The sequence below is a fragment of the Rhinichthys klamathensis genome, unplaced genomic scaffold, assembly GCF_029890125.1.
Source record: "Rhinichthys klamathensis goyatoka isolate OS25496 unplaced genomic scaffold, OSU_Roscu_1.1 h1tg000228l_1, whole genome shotgun sequence".
Taxonomy (NCBI): Eukaryota; Metazoa; Chordata; class Actinopteri; order Cypriniformes; family Leuciscidae; genus Rhinichthys; species Rhinichthys klamathensis.
In genome coordinates, this window is record NW_026606752.1 from 2,305,098 (window position 1) to 2,328,772 (window position 23,675).

Sequence of the window (23,675 nt, forward strand, 5' to 3'; positions counted from 1 at the left end):
CTTGTGTTGCAGGACATTTAATTAAGACCCATCTTACCAGATTTACAGCAGCATGTTTGTGTGTCTTAGTCAGGACAACACCCTGCAGATTAGCAGGATTGGTAACTTCATATCCCTCAGGGTATGAGCAGAAGCGGTCCTTAAGCTGATCTGAGACGAGATCTTCTGTTACTGCGCAACGGCAAGAGTCTGGCTATTGGTATCAAGGGCTGATCCCTAAACAGCACAAAAGGGGCAAGTTCTACAAGGTGTCACATTGCAGTTGAGGATACATCTGTGAACAGTACACTAAGTGCACTGGAGGGGAAACAGACCTTTTGGTAAGTCAAAGGGGGAAAGGAGTGTCAAGCTTGGTGAGGGGGAAACCTCACTCTCGACAATGAGATCACAGCAAGTGCAAGAGATCGGCTACTCAGAATTAGCTTCCGGGTGGAAGCAACCTTGTTCGACTGATCTCAGCTCTGCGCTCCTCACCCATGTTTAACCTTACCCCGCGTAAGAAAATCCCCAGAGCTGGTCTCAGGTCAGATGATAAGGGCAGCATCCACCGACAGTCACGATCAGTGTCTACATGAGGGAACAAAGACTTGGTTCTCATAGAGTGACTGTGCATGACGTACTTCACATCTCCTGACCCTGAAACAGGAGACAGCAGTGTGGGATGAAAGTGAAAGGCCTGACAGAGGCAATTTGAGTCTACCTACTGACCCCAAATCAGCGTCGTCTGATTAATCCATACTTACAGCTAAAGCTGTGGTAATGCTGTTAGTGTCTACTCGATTTAGAAAGGACGAGACAAAATACACCTGGAACTTTGATTTGCATTGAAACAATTTCCTTGAGGGAAAAGGGTAATTTAAAGACTTGAGTAAAAATAGGTTTCTAAATTAGTCAAGGTCCCTAAAACCCTGCTGGAGCCATGACAATCTGGTTAGTGCATAGAGTTTGGGTGCTCAGAGGGAATGTGGTCAGCATCCGAAAATGTCCTGTGCCATTTCCCAATCGTCTTCACGCTCTATATAACTTCCTATCACTCTACACCAAGAGTGCCCCTCTAGCTTCTGCTGATCCAATGTTCCTGCAGAATTTGGATCCAACCCTCAAACATGGGGTTCTTTAAAAGACTGCAGACAGGTGTATTAAAGCAGCATTGGAATAAACTTTGCTCTACATTCAGATACACCACCATTTCAATCCATTTTGGTTGCAGCACAGGCCACAATTCATATGTTAACTCGTCATCATTAGCTTAGCACAAGCACTCCTTGACTTTTATTGGCCGTTGATGACTATCAATATTTAATCCCAACAAATACACTGGTAGCCGGTGACAGAAATACAAAGCACTCACTGTAAGAACAAATCGCAGGGTCTGGCAACTGCAAGAGAGCAGAGCAACTCGGAAATGTCTAACACGAACCACAAAGGGACAACTTCCTGGCCTTCAGCATGGTGAAGAATGACGGAATGGAACGCTGACTCGATTATGAAAGATGTTGATTTTGTCGCTGAGGAGGACTATTAAAGAGAAGAATTGGCAATGGAGTTTCTCACAGATATTCAGTGTCAGAAGCCAAAGGATGTTGGGAGAGACACTGGAGTTGTCACAACCAGCTGGATGTCGTCATAGCATGCAACAGCTGGAATAGAACATAGCTGGCCAATTGAGCTGGAGCTAGGACCTTTGAAGAAACTCCAAAATCCAAGTGAACTGAAATGGACTTGCATGTAAAAATCGAATTGTTGCAAATGCAAAGACTCATTCAGAAAATCAGTAGAGATCAAGAGAATTTATTTCAAATTGTTCTGAAACACATAAGTAGCACTTTCTTTTCTACCTTTTAATAAACCTTATCAGACCCAGACAGAATCTGCAGCAGACTTTTCAACATCACAATGTACAAAAAAACAATCACTCCGAAAATGTTTACAGTGCAATTTAAAGTATGTAGAAAGCAACAGTGCTGCATCACAGTGATCTGTCTTTTCTGCAAGTCAGGGTCAGAGGTCAAAGTCGGGATATCACAAGCTTTGACTGCGTGGTTAGCCTCTGTCAGCAGCTGTGCATGCACAAAATGCACTCCGACACACACGTGGGTGGGCTGCAGGCAGGAGTTTACAGTGCAAGGAGACAGAGCTGCGGGGTCGCTAGATGACTATCAGCACAGGCTCTGCAGGGCTAACGTCAGACACTGGGAAATGAGCTGCTGATTGATGGGACTGCTGTCTCTGGTCTGCACCTCCTCAGACATCAGAACAACAAAACTACAGTGGACTTCACCTATTAATTTAGATAGGAATGAGGTTATCTGCTTGTCTGGGGATGTTTAGGAAGGGTGCAACCACTAAAAATAGATAGTGTGGAGGTATCATGGTATAGTGATGGCATCATATGGTGGTATGATTGAACTTTCCCTTTGGTACTGAATAATTATCATACCCAAATAACATCATAAGTATATATTGTATTTTCAAGGTAATTCAAAGAATACCACTATAATGATAAGAGTCCCAGTGTATACCATGTTTTTTTGTAAGTGGACTGGAGGGTCATGTCAAATAAAGGAAGAAGATATTGGAGACAAATGAAGTAAAGTAACATAAGAAACCACTCACCGCCCAGTCATGCCAAAACTCAACTTGCACATCCCATGGAGGAAAGCAGTGGCTTGCTCCAAAAAGGCAGCCATTTTGGGACTCTCGTCGATCGGCCCTTGTATGGACAGGAAACAGCCGTACAGCTTGTCGATCAAGCCCATGTTCACCACATAGCTGAGGGAAACAAGCCGAAACGCATCAGACTTAAAAACACATGAAAACATTTGGATGACAATCACATTAGACATGATCATTTTCTTAAGAGGAACATCAATTTGATTTAGACTACATTTATAGTAAACATTTCTTTTCCCTTCCGCTACTTTGGATACATTTGTATAAGTTTTCCAATACATTGAATTGCCTTCTCTAGGATATAGGCAAAGGTTGCAAAAAATTGGGCCAAAATTATGCATTTCAAAAGCAGCATATAGGTTATGACATTCTGGAGCACGCCTATGATGCCTTAAAATGCTGTCTAGTAGGCAGCTCACGGCCATGAAGGCCACTGCAATCCAGAATGCTCTTGGTCTGAAATCTGAGCTCTCATCTGAGCCCACAACTCCTGCCTATTATGTCTATATCTCTAATTTGTCTGGTCAAATGAAAGGTCTCATGACGGTGTTGGTCCGCACCCACCTGGCTACAAATCAGGCCTAATTACAGTATTAGTGGATGACTGTGTCTCCGTGTGCCAGCTCAGATCTAGAAAAGGAGAAAAGCCCCCCTTCTTCCCTCATGCCTCAGGTATTCCGTCCCTCCACCCTCTCCCACCTCCAGCACTGTCTAAAGTCTCCTGGCAGTCAATCACTGGACCTCCCAGTGAAGTTTGGGCCAGCATTTTGTGGCTCCAGTGCAGCAACGAGCTGACTCAGTTGCAGATCCGCATTTCACACCCTCCACTTTAGCCTCTGTTTCCCAGTCTCTCCAAATCTGTATATTTTCCCCCTCACTCTCTCTTTTCCTATTTCCCTCATACCTCCTTTTGTTACGGCTGTCAGTCAAAAGTGTGTGCACTCAGTAAAGGTAATTACAATTCTCCCCTCGCCCTTCTTCTCAATAGGTCGGCCATCACCTGAACTAAAGCCCCTTGTTATGGCTTTATTTTCCTCTTGGGTTTGGCTCAAGCAGAAAGCGGCTTTCCACACACCATTGTGAAGCCTCTCAGATGCTTCATCCGGGCAACAAGAGCCAAAGTGATCAGTCATGATCAGATGTTCCAGCCAAAGGTCTAGCGGATCTGTATGCGACTAATTCAGGGAGTTTATTCTTTTTAAAGTGAAGTGAAAGTGACATGTGAAGACCAAGTATGGTAACCCATACTCGGAATTTGTCCTTTAACCCATCCAAGTCAGTGCACACACATTAGGAGTAGTGAGTAATGAACACACAGACACACTGCAAACCGTGACACACACACACCCGGAGCAGTGGGCAGCCATTATGCTGGGTGCCCGGGGAGCGATTAGGGCACTTCAGTCATTTCATGCTGGTACTGGAATCAAACAACCTATGGGTTACCAGTTGGACTCGCTAACCCTTAGCCCACGACTGCCATTAGCCCACGATTTGATGTTTGATTAATTGATTATTTTTTATGCATTATTCTTATTATAGTCCTCTTTTCTGTTTCAAAACCAAAGAGGTTGAAAAATGCAAAATTAAAAAAAGGTTCTATTTTATTCTTCGATTTATTTTTGGTAATCCAGCCACTACTTGGCCTGTTCCGGCCATGTCTGCAAGGTCACTCCACGGTCACTGCACTGGGCTTGAGACTGCTCGTGTCAAACAAATCATGGGAGGGAACACTGAGGGATTGTGGGAAGCTTGGGATTCTTAGCAGGCCGGGCTGTCTGCCTTTCCTCAGAGAGCAGGAGAAAGCCCAGCACTAGCGCTCTCCTCCGCACTGCCCTACTCTCATGCCGAGTTCAACTGAAAGTCGTGCACTTCCAGAAGGGAATTTTGGCCAATGTGGAGACTACAAACTTTGGTTTAGAGCACAGATTTGTGAAGGAGTTGCCGGCTAAGTTAGGAAAGAGATGGGGCATCCAAGAGCATACTGTACCCAACCAAAGTGCAGAAAGCCAGGTCTGATGTGTACAAGACTATGATGTCATTGAAATGGAGTAGTCTTATAAACAAATTTCCCAAATTGTCTGACCGGGATAACCTCTGGATCCTTTCCAAGAGGTCATTCCCTGCTCAAGGGATATCATTCCAAGACTTGAGAAACTCTTGTGTGTTTCACATTGCAAAAAATATTGTTGCTAACAAAAGCCATGTCACTCTATACAGTTGTAATCGTAAGACAGTATTTGTTTTCACCACAGCTGTAAAAAAGCTTAGTTTTCTAATCTTAGAGAAAATGTTTTCCTGCCTCCATTTGCCTGATGAGCTGGAGGAGAGGTGTGTGGAAAAGGTAAAGAAAAAAGGATGTTTTAAGAATGCATTGTTACATTGTAAATGAACTTTTTCTTCTCAATTAACCCAGGCTCTTTCTTTTTGAGAATGGTAGGGGTATGCTTGGCTACAGTACGTATTGCAAAATTTGAAGAGATTATATATATTGCCGTGGATATGCAAATATTTATACAAAATACAAATTACAAATACAAGTTCTTTGTTATGTCCAAAAATTAACATGATAATGTCAATTGTTAAGCGTTACTAAAAACAAAAGACATACGATTTTCAAGATGCTAGATCAGGAAGAGTAAAGGAAAGAAAACATAAAAATGAATAACCTGATAAGATCTTGAGTACGTGTGTTGAAGTTCTCACTGGCGACAGGTCTGCTCTTGGCATCTGGAGTGCATATACGTGGAGAATCTCCATTCAAATTAGTTGGGTGCAACTGGCCCAGCACTGTGGCGACTGTCTGCAGAAGTCCTGTAGTCAAACCCTCAAAGATCTGCTTATTGACACTGCGGCCAAAGATTGACGTGTCCTCATCAGGCACGAAGAGCTACAGAAACAGTTATAGATGTGTTATTCATCATTGGTGGAAAGAGAAAAAACAAAGACATTGTCAGCCGAACTGTAGTCACTATCCTGAGACTACCAAGAAGCAAGACAATGGTGTCTAGACACGTTGGAGCTTTCAGGTTTCATCAAGAGCTACAGATGAAACATCTTCGTCAACGACTCTCAACATGTCTACAAGCGTGTCAAAGACGGGAAGGTCTAAAACTACAGTCGTGTTCAAACAACTGTAGGCATTTTCTTTAAACTCTGTTTGGAGATTTGATACGGTGTTGTTACCGTTACACTATTATTGTTGTTTGTACTGCTGCAAATCCTTCTTTTGATTCATTTTACAAAAATCCTATCCTATTAATTGCATCCCTACAATATGTAAATACCTTTTTAAATTTGCAAACACTTGCTCAACTGACTGATGGTTGTCTCTAACACCAATCTTGGCATTGAAGGACATCTGAGATCACTAAACAATGGCCCGTGCTGGTCTCAATATCCGTCCCAGCACTGTTGCACAATAGACAGGGTCATTTAAACCTCAGCTTGCATTTTAAAACATGTCCAATTAAAGCAGAGGGTGCAAATAAAAAGGATCATGTCCTCTTTTGTTTCCACGCGTAAGCAATTAATCTTTGGTTGGAATCCTGATCCTCTAGTGCATAAATAACTACAAGGGCGCTGCTCTATTATTCATCAGCCCTGGGTTATAAATTGGTAGTTACAACTCGAAGCGACATTGTCCCTGGTGGTGTGCCAATGGCGGGCATTCACGAACTCTGCAAGGTATTCCCGTTTTCAGGAAGCACTGCCAGTGTTGAGAAAGACTGGTCATGCTACAAGAATGCTCCTTGGGGGCAAGGGCATAAATGTTTTTTTGTTTTTTTTTCAGTTAAAGTTTACGTCTAAGAGTGAGGTTTGGCATTAACGTAAAATATCTTAAAGGTAGTTAAAGCTAATTAAACTGTCATCATGTTTATACCTACCTACTTGAATCTTTGTTGCGCCACAGTAATGCAAGAATGCACATTTAGCCAACTGGACCGTGCACATACTCTACAATGCATTTGCTAAATACTCACATATGTGTTCGAGTTCTTGCCTAAGAATATGTATAGGATAGTCTGAATATAATTCTGTTGATTCAAATACATAAAAATAAATCAAAAAGTAAATATGCTTGTATATAAAATAAATTTAGATTTAAAATAAATGAACAATTCTGTAACTTATTTAATAATTTCCCATGAGCAAACATGACCATTTTGGCTTTTGCTATAAAGAACACTTTAATATGTCATATTTAAGGTTTAATTGCATTAAGGTGGTATTAGTATAGTCAGATGTCATTGGTTAAAGATAAAAAAATACATACAGATTTTAGCACAGGTACAGAGGAGTAGGTTACTATGCTGAGAGAGCAGGCAAAACCAGCTACATTCTCCACAAATCTAATTACAGGGAAGGGAAGGGTGGACGCCAATAGTGGCCACACTGAAACACACACACACACACACATGCACACAGGTAAATGGCTACATAGGTCAGCTTGCAAAAATAACTTATATATTGCTCTTTACTGACTTTTTCACTTACTTTGGGTGACTATTATGTCCGTTTATATCCATCACATGTCAAATAATCAGTGGCCTGACTTGCTGTTGCGTTAAGTTTGAAATAAACCCCTGTGCCCCCAGCAAATATTTCGTCTCTAGACTGACAGGGGCTTAATGATTTGCCAAACCAATGTTTCTTGCACAAACACACATTCACAAACACTATATGACTCAGTAACTGGGTCTCATTTACTAATTGTACACGCATATTTACGTGTGACAACCTGCATGCACAGACATCAAATACATTTGCATTTAAATGTAATCCTATTTATAATTTTTTTTATTAGAATTGAATAAAAATGAGTCTTCATTAAGTATTATAAATATATATAATTTGGCACCTGTTGTGAATTCGGAGAAAACCTTTCTGTTCCTGTGCTTTTGTTCAACAGTGAGGAGCTTACGTAAACACAACCCAACTGACATTTGTGTGTCTTTCCATACTTTGTCTTAATGACATCTTAAAGAGCTTGAAGTGTAGCGTGAGCTTGGTTCTAAAATCCCCTTGACAAAAATCAAAGGGCGAGAGAGAAGGCTGGGGGGGGGGGGGGAATTTTTGAATTTGGGGAATACGAAAAATAAGGGACAGAAGCAATGCGAAATGTGATTCAGCAGTGGAGCTTTCCCAGAACTTAAGATGATTCAGTGAGTCATATAAACAAGAGCAATGTTGTATGTATTAAAATCCATTTTGGCGTTTGCTTTAAACTGGTAGATGAGCTACATATGCTCTGGCAAGATGAACAAGACAGAAATGACCCTTTAGACATGACAAAACAGCACTTTACAACCTTTAAAAGCTAAAGTGGAAGTCGCATCCTAAAAGTATTAGTTCACCCTAAAAATTCTGTCATTTTTTCCCCTCCCATTCATGTTGTTCCAAACACATTTCACTTACTTTCTCCTGTGGAATACAAAAGAAGACATTTTAAACAATGTATTGGTCGCTCCTTTCCATGCAGTTATAATGAATGGGGACTGGAGCTTTCAATCCATAGCTTGACTGGAGCTTTCAAAGTTCCATCAAATGAATCATATAAGTGACCCAAGCACTATATTCTTTTATAAGTCTTATGAAGTCATCCGATACCTTTGTGAGATTTTAGTTGTCATTCACTTATAATCAGTTTAACTTGGGTGAGTTATCGGATCAGTCAGATTTGTGAACGAATCATTCAGATGGGTGTTGCAAACTGGATCAACTTATTCACTGAGACAAATTAGACTTTTTGTTGCAAGAGCTTGGGTAAATTTTCCAGTAATAAGCCTTAATTTTGGTCACACAAAGCTATTGTACGACTTCATAAAACATTAGACACAGAGCTTTGTAAGAACCAGATTTATGGTAATTTTATGGTGCTTTTCGTGTCATTTTGTTGCTCGACAGCTCCAGTTCTCATTCACTTGCATTATATGGAAACTGACCGCCAGGATATTCAAATTTTGTGATCCACAGAAGAAAGTATGTTATAAAGGTTTGGAACAATATGAAGGTGAGAAAATAATGATTGAATTTCTATTTTTGACTGAACAATAATAATGTTGTGACAAAAACTTGGATTTATGGCACATAAAGACCCCAAAACAGCAGGATTAGGCAAACTCGCGTTAACTTCAGCTGTTAATACTCACTGTTAACTGATGGAGGAGCAGGTCCATGAGAAAAGTAATTTTGTTGCTGTAGAGAACATAGGAACAGTTGTTGTGGCAGTGCGCACAGGACAGGTAATACGTGTTCACGGCAGCGCATAGGGACCTAAAGAGAAAGAGAGGGGGGGATTAGTTTTCAAAAGCCGGCAGCTTCTCCTGTTTTGAGTTTTCCATCTAAATGATCAGGATACAAAGCAGGCCCCATATAAACATTTCAGGGCTACTCCGACTGGCAGTGTAAAAGATTGCCAATCAGATGAGTTGGGTTCTTTGCCGTAATACAGTAAGGTTATCTGAGGAAACTGACACTTAAAGCTCAGAGTGTGAACATCACACGCAATCCAAGAAGCATGACAACACTTGGAATATAACGCTCAAGGGATTTTCTCTCAGGAACAGCTCCTTACGTAATGTTGAAGAGAAAACATGAGACGTGCCCCGATGAGAGCTTAATCACTTACAAAAAAATAAAAAAAAATAAAAAAATAAAAAATACAGGAAGTACTGTGGTATTTTTGGGACAAGGTATATTAGTGACACAAATATGTGTCTATTTTGTATTTTTCCGTTTATTTTATTTTCATATATGGGTGGCTATTTAGTATTTTTTTCTCTCCATTTATTGGATGATTGGGTTAATGAGTCGTATAATTAGGTCAGGTATGACGGATCATATTGATATGAATTGTACCTTGCTATGTACTTGTTTTTATGCCCGACGATGACCTTTGGGTTCAATAAATGAATCCTTTGGAAGCAGTGGGGCGATTTTTGTTTACTCAGAAATTTTTGGGACAAGGTACCATGGTAATACCACATTTTCTGACAACTATGATGGTAATGCCATAGTACCACCACAGTAAAGATGTCTAAAGTACTAGTACTTTTATGCAATCCAAAACAAAACAATACAACACAACATTAGAGTGGATGCTGAAAATCCAACAAGTTATTTTTAAATAGGGTTGCAAAGGGGCTGAAAATTTCCAGTATATTTCTAGAAACTTTACAAAAGTTTCAAAAATTAAAAAATAAAATCCTGGAAAGTTTCAACATTTTCTGGAATTTTGGGAAACTTTGCAACCCTATTTGTAAATAAGACATACATAATACACACACACTATGGCATTCTCACTTTACCAAGGTACTGACACAGTTCTTTACTTTTAAGGGATCTTACAACCGGCTCAATTAGATGAAATGGAGAAGAACTGGATACCGAACATCTGCCTGGCCCCTTCCTTGCTTTCACGTTTCCACCATCTCTTTCCCCAACTCGTTTTCTCTTGGCTCAGATAAGAGTCTAGCCGTCAGCGCCTTCGGGCCAGCAAGCCACTGTCAGTCAGTCAGGCCTCTGTATTTTGTCTGTTCCACACCAGCCCGAGAGGAGATTAATGTAGCTGATAACTGACCAGTCACTCCGCTCGCACTCCAGACCCCCCATCCATCCCTCTTCCCAACCACCCCTTCATTAGTTAATATTTTCTGACAACTGTATATTTTATCCCAAAGCAGAGTGGCGGGGCCCTATCTGCCGTACGGACAAATGGAATCTGACTTTTCTTTTTTAAACCAGGCCATGTTTATTTCCAACCATAAACATTTTGATATCCACCGCAACCTTCACCATCTGTTCAGCATTTTCAGCCAAACCGTATTGGCACTCGTTATAAAAATAGCGCAAGCCTCGAAGGCCTCGGCCTGTCAATAACTTCCACCCGGCTGACAAAAACACCAGTGTATATTTTACCCACTGGCGGGCTGATCAGGGAGATAGCGGTGCGAATATTGACATAGCGGTGTAAAAGAGTCAGACATGCAGTATGAGACCGCAGGGAAAACATTGTGCCTGGTCTGCTGGGAAAGGATCCAAGTATTCCCCGCACGCCTCGTAGCTTTGCACTTTCAAAGCCGCTCGATCGTGACCCATTATAAAAAAACGGGTGAAGCCGTTTTTATGTACGCCGGTATTAATCGACAAGTTTTCACCTCGTCCGAGCGGACGATAAACGCAGTTGACAAGGGTGTCGAAAGAGGTCTTGTTCGATTAATACGCAACAGCCAACGGAACATTGATTCACCAAAGCGTAAATGGTGAAGTGTTTCTTTTGTATTGATAGAAGGATACCGGAGCTTAGGGCGAAAGGAGGAGGAAAGGAAGGACGGATGGTCATGGGTGAGTGGAGTGATACACCAGGCTCTGTTCAGTCAGGGAAGGGAAACGTGAGATCTCCTCCAACCTGTGCACTCTGGGCAGCGGACCAGCACTGCCTCAGCCACACTGATTTTCCACCAGAGCCTCAATTGTGTAATTTCGAACAGCATTTTCTTTTCTTTTCCATCAAACGTTTAAATATTCTCAACGGGACTGTTGGGGCGGACAGGTTTTGGCTAAAAGAAAACTAAAAATATCGGTCTATACGCAGATGCGTTCTTCACAGTTTCAGCGTTAGGAAATCATGTCTCATCTGTGTTTGTCATGGAATTTGAGGTATCTATATTGTTTCTAGGCAAGTTTTTAAAGGATAAGTGTCAAATGTCCAGGCGAGGATTGAATGACAGGCCTCAGTGTCAAGGTTCACTTTGGCTTCTCAAATATAAACAGCGGATTGAGGGCTTAAGCTAAAGATTATCACATTATTGAAGTGTTATATATTAACAGGCAACTGAAATTGGGCTAGCAAGTGTGAAAAACAATGAGCTTATATATATATATATATATATATATATAAAATTGTATTAGTGTTAAAAAATGTTCCAAATAACAAAACAAAGTGAGAGTATAAAACAAATTTGATTAGAAATTACATTTGTACAATATTTAAATTAGCTGAGCTACATAGTTCATACGTTAAACTATTCTTTAAATAAAGTCTACTTTTGAGTTGAGCTACAAGCTCACATGAGCTCATGAAAGATTCACCGTTAACCTGATCTTAGGTGCACGTCGTTCACAGGGTTTTGAAGGTACGAACGAGGCTATATGATGCCTGTCCAATAACGCGTGGGGAGGAATGTGAGCAGTGGGGGGTGGGGCAGCCCCAGGTGGCTCGCATGGTTAAACGGCAGATTATAGAGAACACAACTAATTTCTTTGCACTAATCTTATTAAAGTGTAAAACAGCTGTCGACTAGCCAAATCTCAACACCAACCCCCAGTGCTTGCACCGAAGCTCCAGTATGAAACAAATAAGAGCATTTGGGGTAAAAAAAAGAAAGAAAAGGAAACAGCCGAACGACAGGAAAATGCTAAACAGGTTTAGACGTTACTAAGCTATAACGAATAAGTTGCTGTAGCTAGTTTTAGTTATTTGCAAAATGCACATTCACATGACGTTCCAGAATAGGAGTTTGTCACAAAGAATGAACACTAACCAAAGCTAATGTTAGATATTTCACTTGGGTAATCATCAGTAATCATGAAATATCACCCTTAACTGCTTGTAGCAATTTCGTTAAGTGACAAAAATGCAACAACATACAACGTCTAAACCATGTTAGACATTACTATAACTATTTTATACTGTTATTAACTGAGATTTTAAACAAGTACTTCTCTCTAGTGCTTGTTCCTTTTCAGATGCTTTTGATAGCATTCAGTGCAGATGTTACAGTGATACTCTGTGGCTTTTGATGGTTAATTGAACCAGAACTTGTCACACCTAATCATATCTATTTGTTTGATATGTTGCCTATGGTGGGTTTCCGACCAATTAAATATCCGAGTCATACTTTCATGCTACACAAGTATAGACATAACTAAAGTATTCTGCAGCTTTTGACGATTAACTGAGCGTGAAGTCAAACAGTAGTTTGTGGTGTTGTGGTCAGAGCTCATTCATTTTCTTTAGTTTTTTTTTTTTTTTGAGCTTTGTCAGCTTACATGTGGACACCTCACTTTATCTACCTCCTAAATTGGCTGTGTTCAACACTCTGTGCTGCTACTGTGAGTAATGGGACATTTTTTTCAGGCCATCCATCATCTTGGAACCCGTTAAATACTCAGAAGCTGTCACTGTCCTGCTTGAAATGATATCCTTACACCCCAGCCCACTGCCAGCCATAACCGGGGTGCTTTTCCAGCTCGCTCTCCTCTAATTGACGATGATTAGCATGACATCCAACACCGGCCCACCGTGCACGGGCTCTGCCTGTCTCTCCCCTTGACGATGACAGCTAGCGTCAAAGATTTTGAGGAGCAATTTGGTGAAGTGCCATTGTACTCCGTCTCAGGTTACTCGAGGAGTATGTAACACTGACCCAAATGTGCCAGGTCGTCACCGTGAGCATGCGGCATTCCTCTACCTGAGCGGATCCGAGATTCCCTGTCAGGAGCTGCGTTTTGACATCGGCAGGCTGCTCGATGTGAGCTCTGCCACAGTCCACCAGACCGCAGCCAGGTCTATAAACAACAGGCATATTGTTAATCTGCCCATAATGAAGCTTTATCTTGTAGACATAGGATTAAGTTGCCGAGCTAGCCGGTGGAGATGGTCTCTATAGCTCTGTATTGCATAGGAGAGGAAAAGAGGGGCCCACAGAGAGAAAGAGCATGCAAGATGGCAAGATATAACTGCTAGAGAGCTGCAGATAATAAGCGCCGTGATCTCCTCACCTACTCAAACTGGCTTAACCTCAGCTAACCATGACAATCCAGCACTCTGATTAGTCAATGGACACAAGCGGCGCAGACTTGCTTAAGGCATGCCACAGGGCTCCGTCCTCTACACCTTGCCTTTCTCTGTCCCCATTCGCCTCACCCCCTGAGGGTTGCTCATCAGCTTGGGTGGCCTCTGGACTGGATGGGGGTCATTGGACTGACCTCTGGAACTGAATTAAGGCCATTTAACCCATTCTGAAATCCATAGGCTAGCTCAGAGACAGGGAAGCAGATGGCTAAGAAGAACTCGAGATGAGGGGGAGATCACCCCTTGACTGTCTGTCTGGCCTAAAGTTATAGTTTCTTTGCAATAAAAGTTGGCACAATCTTGTCCTCGGAGAGCAAAATGAACGTTCTTTTAATTTTTGGAGGAATGCATGGACAAACCTGGATAAGGCCAGTAACACAAATTATGTCATAGTTAGTTAGAACTTTATTTTTTTGTCCACCAATGTGGAAATTCTCCTTTGGCTTCTCATCTAATAAAAACACAATCACACACACAATACACAACTCAAGATAAACACATAAACAATACACTGATACACTGCCACTGGTATAAAATAATGTTTATACACAGTTTTTAAAAAATTGTGCTGCCCCTGTATTTAAGACCAGTTATATTCCATTCATAAAAACTCTGTAGTCGCTCTGAAAGGAAATCTATGATCCATATATCAATGTAGAATTTATATTCACATTACAAAGACGTGATAAAAGCAAATGAACCTGCACTGTTAAAAGCTGAGGTAAAATCAACAAAAAGTACCCCATGCATAAGATTTAGAGTCCTGGAAATGCTTTACTATAAAATCAATCAAAGTAAGTGTGGCATTTTCTGTCCCCCTGTGTGGTCTACATGCAAACTGCAATGGATATAAAATCTTACTTGTGGTTAACATAACATAACATAACATGTTTACTTACAATTCTTTCCATACATTTTGCCAGGACAGAAGTCAATTCAACTGGTGTATAATTTTCAGGTAGTGTTGTCCCCGAAGTCTTATGGATAGGTAATATAGTAGATATTACAGAAATAGCAGTCTAAGGGGCCTTTTGAGTTGATTTCCACACATTATTAAAATCCTCCCCTTTAAGCCATCAGGGCCGGCTGGGGGCTTTATTGACATTTATTATGAGCTAAGCATGCAGCCAGCTTCTTCTCTAGCAACAAAGGTGCTGGACCTATCTAAATTTGCTTAAGAACCTCTTCACTCTTTGTTTTAGCATCCATAAAATCAAATCTACTATAAAAACATTTGCTTTCATTAACAAATCTGGCATAGTCTTCAATTTGCAACTGTTGTTTCGGTTCGACTATTCTTAAAATTCATTTTGGCTATCCTTACTTTAGTTATAAATTCCTTCTCCCTTAAGACATTTCTTTAACTCTTTGGTTAACAATGGGTTATTATTAGAGAAAACCCTTACTGTCTTTACAGGTATTATTGTATCTTCACAATATTGTATATACAATGTTATAACATCTGTGAGTTAATGAACATCTTTACTTGAATCAAAGGACACCTGCCAGTCTGTCGTCTCAAAGCAAAAGTTAAGTTCTTCCATGCTTTCCTCTGACCACTGCTGCATCTTCCGTAAAATTTTCTGTCTGTGTTTCAGCAGTTGATGAATAACATTATGATCTGATTTTCAAAGGGCAGGTCTCGACTCTGCTTATAGGCATCCAAATACCCAAAGCATTTGTCCAAGATACACGTAGAGAGCGTTGGGCATGTGATACATTGCTGGGGTGCAAGACGTGCAAACATAAAACAAGTATTAAAGTCCCCGAGAATAAACACTGGCTGCTCCACAAACCTCTCCAAAGCATCAGTGAAACATTTAGTAATTTTATCAGCATTTTTAGGTCCCGACACAGACAAGAATCACCGTAATCTGCCCAAACTCTTGGGGTAAAAAGAAGGGACTTATTGCAACCGAGATGATCTCAGAATCACGGGTACAACTCTTGTCCAGTATTTTATATTACGTTGTCATCCAAATATAGATAGAGTCCACCGCCAATTGAATTTCCCTCTGCTCTATTGTCCTGATCCGCTCTAATAAGGGTGTAGCCATCCAGGTCGATATTGTGATTATTCTCTTACTTTAACCATCCTTTGATATGGTTAGAAAATGTCCATCTATGCAGGTGTTTCCAAGGTGCTCTCTTGGTGACAGTAACATTTTTCAGAGACCTAGAGTAAATATGTAGGTCTCTGAGTGTCATCCATGTATATTGGTTTAACAACCAGGAAAATGCCCTCACTTGTGAGCCTGTAGCTCACATTTCCAAATCTGTCAGTATAATCCCTATATTTGCATTTCACGCTTTTATTCAAAGCGACTGACAGTGCATTCCAGTTTTATCTATATTCTTGTGCCACACAATACGTTTGGACAAATAATAATAATAACCCGTCCTTCGGATGAGACGTTAAACCGAGGCCCTGACTCTCTGTGGTCACAAAAAATCCCAGGATGTCTTTCGAAAGAGTAGGGGTGTAACCCCGGCATCCTGGCCGAATTTGCCCAGTGGCCTCTGTCCATCATGGCCTCCTAATCATCCCCATATATATATACCAATTGGCTTCATCACTATGTCTCCTCTCCACCAGTTAGCTGGTGTGTGGTGGGCGTTCTGGCGCAATATGGCTGCCGTCGCACCATCCAGGTGGATGCTGCACATTGGTGGTGGTTGAGGAGATTTCCCCCTTCTATGTAAAGCGCTTTGAGTGCCGAGAAAAGCGCTATATAAAATGTAATGAATTATTATTATTATTATTATTATTAAAAATTTGTTACATTTACATAGCGCTTTTCTGGGTAAATAATAATAATAATAATTCATTACATTTATATAGCGCTTTTCTGGACACTCAAAGCGCTTTACATATTGAAGGGGGAATCTCGTCAACCACCACCAATGTCCAGGATCCACCAGGATGATGCGACGGCAGCCATTGTGCGCCAGAACTCCCACACACCAGCTTACTGGTGGAGAGTGATAAAGCCAATCAGTCAATATGGGGATGATTAGGAGGCCATCATGGGAATTTGGCCAGGATGCCGGGGTTACACCCCTACTCATCCTGGGATTTTTAATGACCACAGAGCGCCAGGACCTCGGTTTAACGTCTCATCCGAAGGACAATCTTACAAAACGTAAGGAAGGGCTGGTCCAATCCTGCTCCTAGAGGGCCACTTTCCTGAGTTTAGCTCCAACACATCTGCCTGGAAGTTTCTAGTGATCCTAAAGAGCTTGATGAGATTGTTCAGGTGTATTTAACTAGGGCTATATCTAAACTCTGCTGGAAGGTGGCCCTCCAGGGGCAGGATTGGACGCCCCTAGTATAAGGTAAGACTTTGACTGCCAGTCTAACTTCTCAACGTGCTTTTCAACAGGAAGTGGTTAAAAAAAAAACTTTGAGGGACAGAAAAGGGATCTGGAGCCGATGAGAAAAGGTGACGAGCAAATCTGTTTTCCAAACGCCTGTCAAACAATCCTTCCTTTCACTGCAATCCAAATGACATTTAATTTGATTCTGCCGTTGATCTTTCCTGATATCCTGAATGATTCCAAGACATCCATTCCGCCTGGCGTTCCACAATAGGCTGGCCATAAGCTGGGGCAAAAGTCTTGGCGAGCTGTCACGCACCACACGGCATGCACACACATGCGCACAGATAGACATGCCACATAATGGCATCCTGAAATGAAACCACTTGGAGGGAGCTTGTGAGAAGCTTTCACTCGCCACATTTAGTCATCATGTGACACGGAGGTTGAGGTGACAGGCAGTGGCGCGTCAATGCGTTCACTTCCACTTAGAAAAGTGAGACAGCCTGAGTCGAACGGAGTCGGGCAATCAGTTTAGCAGTCGCAAGTGCTACAAAATTTCACAAGACCTCTGTGATTTCCTGTTGCTGTTCAGAAGGAGTAGTTTTACTAAAAGTCATTTGTGAAACTCATTTAGAAGTGACCTGTGGACTTGTGAGTGTGTGTGCGGCTCTAGGGATGAGTGTGACTGGATTAAGCTCCATTCTGTGCGCTAACAGCAGTCTGGTCCAGTGACCACCTTACAGGACTGACTTCTCCCTCTCCTCCTCAGCAGTGGCCCCTACTGGGAGACAAGGAACTTGTCTTTTCCTGGATTCATTCACCTGCTCCATATATTTACTCAATATCGGGAGTAAATCCAAATTCTTATAATGAATGAACCTGACAACTGTGTCCCTGACAAATATTGTTTCGGAAGAGTTGAGTTTTGAGTCTTAATTCTGAATGCAATTGATTTTTGCCTGTAATCTAGACATTGTGGCAGCCAGATCCAATTCACTAACGTGAGTATTCATCTAGTTGTAATAGCAACTGAGAATAGTAGTTTTGAGATTGGTCTCCCTTAACATTTTGGAAGCAATGCTAGGGGCATAATCTTCTACTAATTTAAAGGTTGAAATGCCACTAAATACATTGTTTGCAATGACATCATGGACTAATTTGATCTTTAAACGCATGATGCTACACACATCAAACGATCTGTTAAATCGAAGGCTTACCTGTGCTTAAATTAATTGTGCCAAGCCATCAGATTAAGTCAAGTCTCAAAGTATTTTATTTACTTGGTCAAGCCACAAGTCCCCAAAAATGTGACCAATCTGAAGTCCACTTGTATTTTTAAACATAAATGTTTCCTGCACATACTGCTAAACAGAATGTGTGTGTGTGTCGGTGTCCTGTCACACACACACACACACATTCTGTTTAGCAGTATGACGAAACATTTGTGTTCAAAAATGACACACACACTGAAATCAACAACAAAAAAAGGAATGTTTTAAATGTAAAAGTAAAGTTAAGGGAATTCCAATTTCCCAGTTTAACAGGTTTTCTATAAAACTTTAATCTAAACTATTTTAATTAATTTTAATAATTTCACTTCAAATTTCACTTTATAAAATAATTTAATTCTAATTTTTAAAAAAAAACCGAACAAGTCAAACTTTATAACCAAGCATCTGACAAATTCAACAAATAAATCAGATACACAAGCACTGACCGACCTGACCATACACGTTTTTACATCAAAATCTCATAATATTTCAAAGCTAGTGAGTGGCATAATGTTCAGGTTGTTGCATGAGTTTTCATGGGGCGGCTCACTATCCTTGGTTTACTCATGCAAACAAAATGGCCTTCCTGCTCTAGACATCCGACCCCATTTCCTTCTTAGCCGTTGATTCCCTCCAAAACACTCAGCTCCAAGCCGCAGGGTTGCACAGGGACATTAACGGAGCCTCGCTGTGGAATTAGCCCATTAATGTAATGCTAACAAGATGGAATCCTTCTCCCATGGGGGTAATATTACAGCGGCATCTCCGTAGTTGTTCTTTTTTGTAAATCACTCAGCTTATCTGAAAGGAGGCGATCGATACGCAGCATTACAGTAAATAGATAAACTAGTGCTGCTGTAAGGGTTAGCGTCTGAGCCAACCATTAAAGCGCGCAGATGAGGGGGAACGATTAGCACGTATTTGCTCGTGCCGTGCCCTTCGCAGACACCTGGTGCCATAGCAGAAGTCACGGCTGACAAGAACTCACGGAGACAGATTGTCTTCCAGCGAATTGTCTAAGCTTGCAATTTTTGTGGAAATTTAATCAATTATATGCAAAATTGCAAGTCTGGTATTTAAGAGCATTTTTGTGGTTGTTCGTTCATGATATTTCCCAGAACTTGCGAACAATGATGTAGGTGATTTTTTGGACACTATCTCCTGTATCCCAGATGGATCAGCCAGGCAGGGATATCAACACTAGGGCAAGTTTGGGTTTACAGACACCTGGAGCTCCACTCATGTCTTTGAGAAGCTGCAAACATGCAGGAATAATCTGACCTCTTAAAGGTTATCACAGGTTCAGCACCGTAAGGCCTTAGGGCACAGAGACCGTGATAAGGGTAGTGATGGGGTGATTAAGGGAGGAGAACAGAATTTAGGACACCAAAAAAATAAAAAATAAAAATAAATGCAATATACCTACTCATACTGTGCCACTGATCTGACAATATTTGGTATGTAGGGCAGGGTCATATATAAAATGTTGTCATATATATATATATATATATATATATATTGTTTTTTGTTTTCGCTAGGATGCATTAAACTGAAACTTCTTTTACATTGTTACAATTGATTTCTCTTTCAAATAAATGCTGCTCTTTTGAACTTTCTTTTCATCAAACAATCCTAAGCAGAAACTGTTTTCAAAATTAATAAGAATTAAAAAAGTAAAAATATTTTTTTTTATGTTAAATTTAAACATTTATATTTTAAATAGTTGTGTAAATTGTTATATTGGTGAATAATAAAGAATATATTAAACACTTGTGTTCAATTAGTGATAAACTACGGGGAAACATGGACTGATTAATTTAATGTTTGAATATATATATATATATATATATATATATATATACAGTATGTGTGTGTGTTTGATTGATAGAATTTTAAGGTTTTACATATGCAGACATATATAATGTGTGTGTGTATATATCTATATACAGTATATATATATATATATATATATATATATATATATATATAACCTTAAAATTCTATCAATCAAACACATGAAGCTGGAACATCTCGAGCCATAATTAAAATGATATCTATACTGCCCAGACCTATTGGTGTACAGATGAATTAGAAAATTATTTTGTTGATAAAAGTTTTCAGAATTCAAGTATAAGCTTGCACTGGCACAGAATGGGATTGTTAGAGAATAAAACACTTATTTACTGATAACCTTTGTATTTGCCTTCATGCTTCGCAGAGAGACAAGTCAAGACGGGGCAGAACCTCAGTCATGAAAGTGAGGCTACTCTTTTATCCTCAGAGAGGGGCCACTTCAGCATTTGATTGGACAGGACACCAGAGAATGACAGAAATGCCTCAAAGATCTTTACCTCCTCCTGAGCGTGTCAAGTGGATCTTTCAAAACAAGAGAGGAGGATAGCGGTAGATGTGTTTGCACAGCCTGACCGAACATGCCACACACACACACACACACACACACACACAGGTTAAAGTAGCAGTTCACAAAATATTAAAATTCTGTCATCATTTACTCAGCCTCATGTTATTCCATGAGTTTCTTTCTTCCACAGATCCCAAAATGACCACAATCTTAAAAAAAACATCCTGCTCAGTCTTTTCCAAGCAATTACAGTACAATGAGTGTAGAAAGGAGCTTTCAAACTTACAAAAGGATGCAAAACAACAATAAAAGTATCATAGATGTAGACCATAAACACTAATGTAGTTTTTTAAAATATGATTATTATACACATTTATACATATACATACAGTACATTTATTATACACACATTATGTGAGGAACAGACTGAAACTTAAATCACAATTTATTGATAATTGTCTTTCGTCAGGGAGCCGTTAACTCCTACGAGTGAGTTGAACCCGAGAACTGGATCAGAACAAATCATTCATGTTTTGTGAACCAGATCAGCCGATTCATTCAAAAGATAAAACGTTTCATCTGTTCCACATGAAAAGCTATGTTGTACAACTTTATATTACATTATATATAGTGCAATTACTTTCAATATAGTGCAATAGTAATATTAAATAGTTTTATGATGTTTTTGTCATTTTGTAAGCATGCATTCTCCAGTCCCCATTCACTGTAAATGCATGGAACAGAGCGACCAGTTTGTTATTAAAAATGTCTCATTTTGTGTTCTCTGGAAGAAAGAAATTTGAGTTTGAAATAACATTAGCATGTAAATAATGACTGGATTTTATTTTTGGTGAACTAACCCTATAATCAAATGCAATGCAGTTTCAACCTCTTCAAAAACTGAAGTTCATAAAAATTCATTATAATATTATAGCCCACTTGAAATTTTCTGGAATTAATGACTGAACGACAAGGAGACGCAGAGAACGAGAGTGAGAGTATGAGAGAGAAAAATCAATAAACACTAGATGGCCTGTAAAAGCATTATAAATATAAGCAGCATTTCTCCATTAAGGAAGATTTGGAAAACAGCAAATGCTAATGAGGAAGGCAAAGAGGCTATTGAAGTCCATTAGGAGCTCTCTCTAGTGAAAACAGCCGCTCTCTGAGGTTATCTACTGGCCAACGCCACTAGTTCCAGACCCACTATTCAAACTCCATTCCCATTTCCAAGTGACGGACAGGACAAATGTGCTTTCTGTATACCAGCGCGGGGCTGAGGGAAGACTGCGAAATGGATGATTCAGAAGCGATGCTTTTTATTTTCTAAACAAGGAACATTCTTATTCATTATAAGTGTATTGTGCTGCAGAGCACTGGAAAGAAGGGAAATGACTTCACAGCTGAGCCGGAGTCACTTTGTGGGATTGGAAGGAGGCCACAAATCATGTTTAGAAAAATTACAAAATATTTGTAAGCAAGAAGAAGAAAAAAAAAAAGTGTTTTGTGTTTGGGAGTACAGTATGTTCATTCAAGAAAAATGATTTAACAAGTCAGAGTTGAGGTCAAACAGTTTCCTGATCCAATCCTGCCAGTCATCATCATTTCCTGTGATTTTCAGACTATTACCATCAATGAAAGTGGTAAAAAAGGCCAAAAATATGGTTTCTATAAATCAATCAATAATTCAGATATCAATAATTGCTGAAAAAAGCTAGCAAATGAAGAATTTAAAGTCACCATACATTTTTTTTATGGAATATTGCAGTATTTATTATAAAAGATTTATCCGTGCACATCAGCGTTGTTATTTTTTTCATTCATGTGCCCTTATAATCTTTAATCAAAATAACTTCCCCTCCCTCAAGCAGCAACACCTCTTCTCTTCTCTGATGATGTGTTTAATGGCGTGAGGGTGGGGCAACCTGTCACTCACATGAGATCCACCAATAGCAAACCACAACCAGCCAATCAATTTCCAATTCAAGTCCCACAATAAATTTTTTCTTGTTCGAGAAGCCATTTCACTCGGATATGTCACAACGGGGAAGAAAAGACTCTCAACTTTAGTTACATGTGTTATATTAGTGCCAGAAAAAAAACATCTGGATGGATATTTTAGGCCATTGCATTGTCTTTCACTGTTAAACACTACGATTTTTAAGATGTCACACCATTATAAACATTCAAAAACATCCCAATAGAAAAAAGTGACACTATGTGAAGGTGAGCCTGTGCACCTTCAAGTCAGTACTCACTTGAGAGGAATACGGGGGACCGCAGTGGGACTGGAGGCCGCAGTGACAACCTGTAGGATCTGTTCCAGAGCAGTCAAACCCCCTCCTACCTGAAACGCTACCTGATCTGCATTATTCTGAAAAAGAGAGATAGAGGGGGGGAGAGAGAGAGAGAGAAACAGTCACAAACATGAGAGGCGAGCAGACTCAAGTATCACATTGTTTTTGCATTGGAGGCATCCTCTCATTGCCCACCTCCTGCTTTCTAGAGGGGAGCTGGAGTGAAATTTGAAACAAAGTGATCCCCAAAGAATTCCTGCTAAATCTCAAAAGTGCACAACCCCTCCCAACCCCCCAACAGCAACCAAAAACCAACGCAGGACAACAAACGTACATATCTGCACACAAAGCAGGGGTGGTCTGGTTTGACAAAGAGCTTAGGGAATACATAGAATGAGTCACAATTTAGACTGGACAAGAAACATTTTACGTCACGAGTCTACAGTGTCGATGACACAACAAATCTTTTAAAATAAATGTTTGAAAGTTCTTAGAAATGTACTCTTTGCATTCCTGTTTGAAAAACATTTAGGCCCCTTTCAACAAATGTTTCAATTAGATGTCATGTGGTGTAACCATCAAGTAAAATGTAATATTTTCCTTGTGAGCATATGTGTGTGATTGTACACGTTAATAATTATTTTCAAATAAATGATTTAATAGATTCTTCAAAGTAAAAATTATTATTATTATTAATGAATTAATATCATTTAATTTTTGGACAGTTGCACCACATGACATTTCAAAACCTGAATTAACCTTGTCTTGTCACAAAAAGGTATGGATCTTGGTACAGTCATGAGGGTCTACGGGGGTCCTGTCTATGATTCCCGTTTTCTTTTTTTCAGCATGTTGGTCACACCATATGACTATGATTTGTTTAAAAAATTGTA

The 23,675-nt window shown here is 40.1% G+C and overlaps 1 protein-coding gene across 5 annotated transcripts in view; it reads right to left on the reverse strand.

Annotated features, from left to right (window-relative positions):
- Positions 1-23,675, reverse strand: part of scaper (S-phase cyclin A-associated protein in the ER) — a 109,225-nt gene that overhangs the window by 23,323 nt on the left and 62,227 nt on the right. For all 5 annotated transcript variants that reach the window (XM_056264978.1, XM_056264976.1, XM_056264979.1 and 2 more), the window contains 4 exons: positions 22,744-22,859; positions 8,826-8,949; positions 5,343-5,563; positions 2,617-2,772 (listed from right to left, as the gene is read on the reverse strand). In XM_056264978.1, the coding sequence (XP_056120953.1) occupies positions 2,617-2,772; positions 5,343-5,563; positions 8,826-8,949; positions 22,744-22,859 (617 nt within the window). The remainder of the gene's footprint in view (positions 1-2,616; positions 2,773-5,342; positions 5,564-8,825; positions 8,950-22,743; positions 22,860-23,675) is intronic.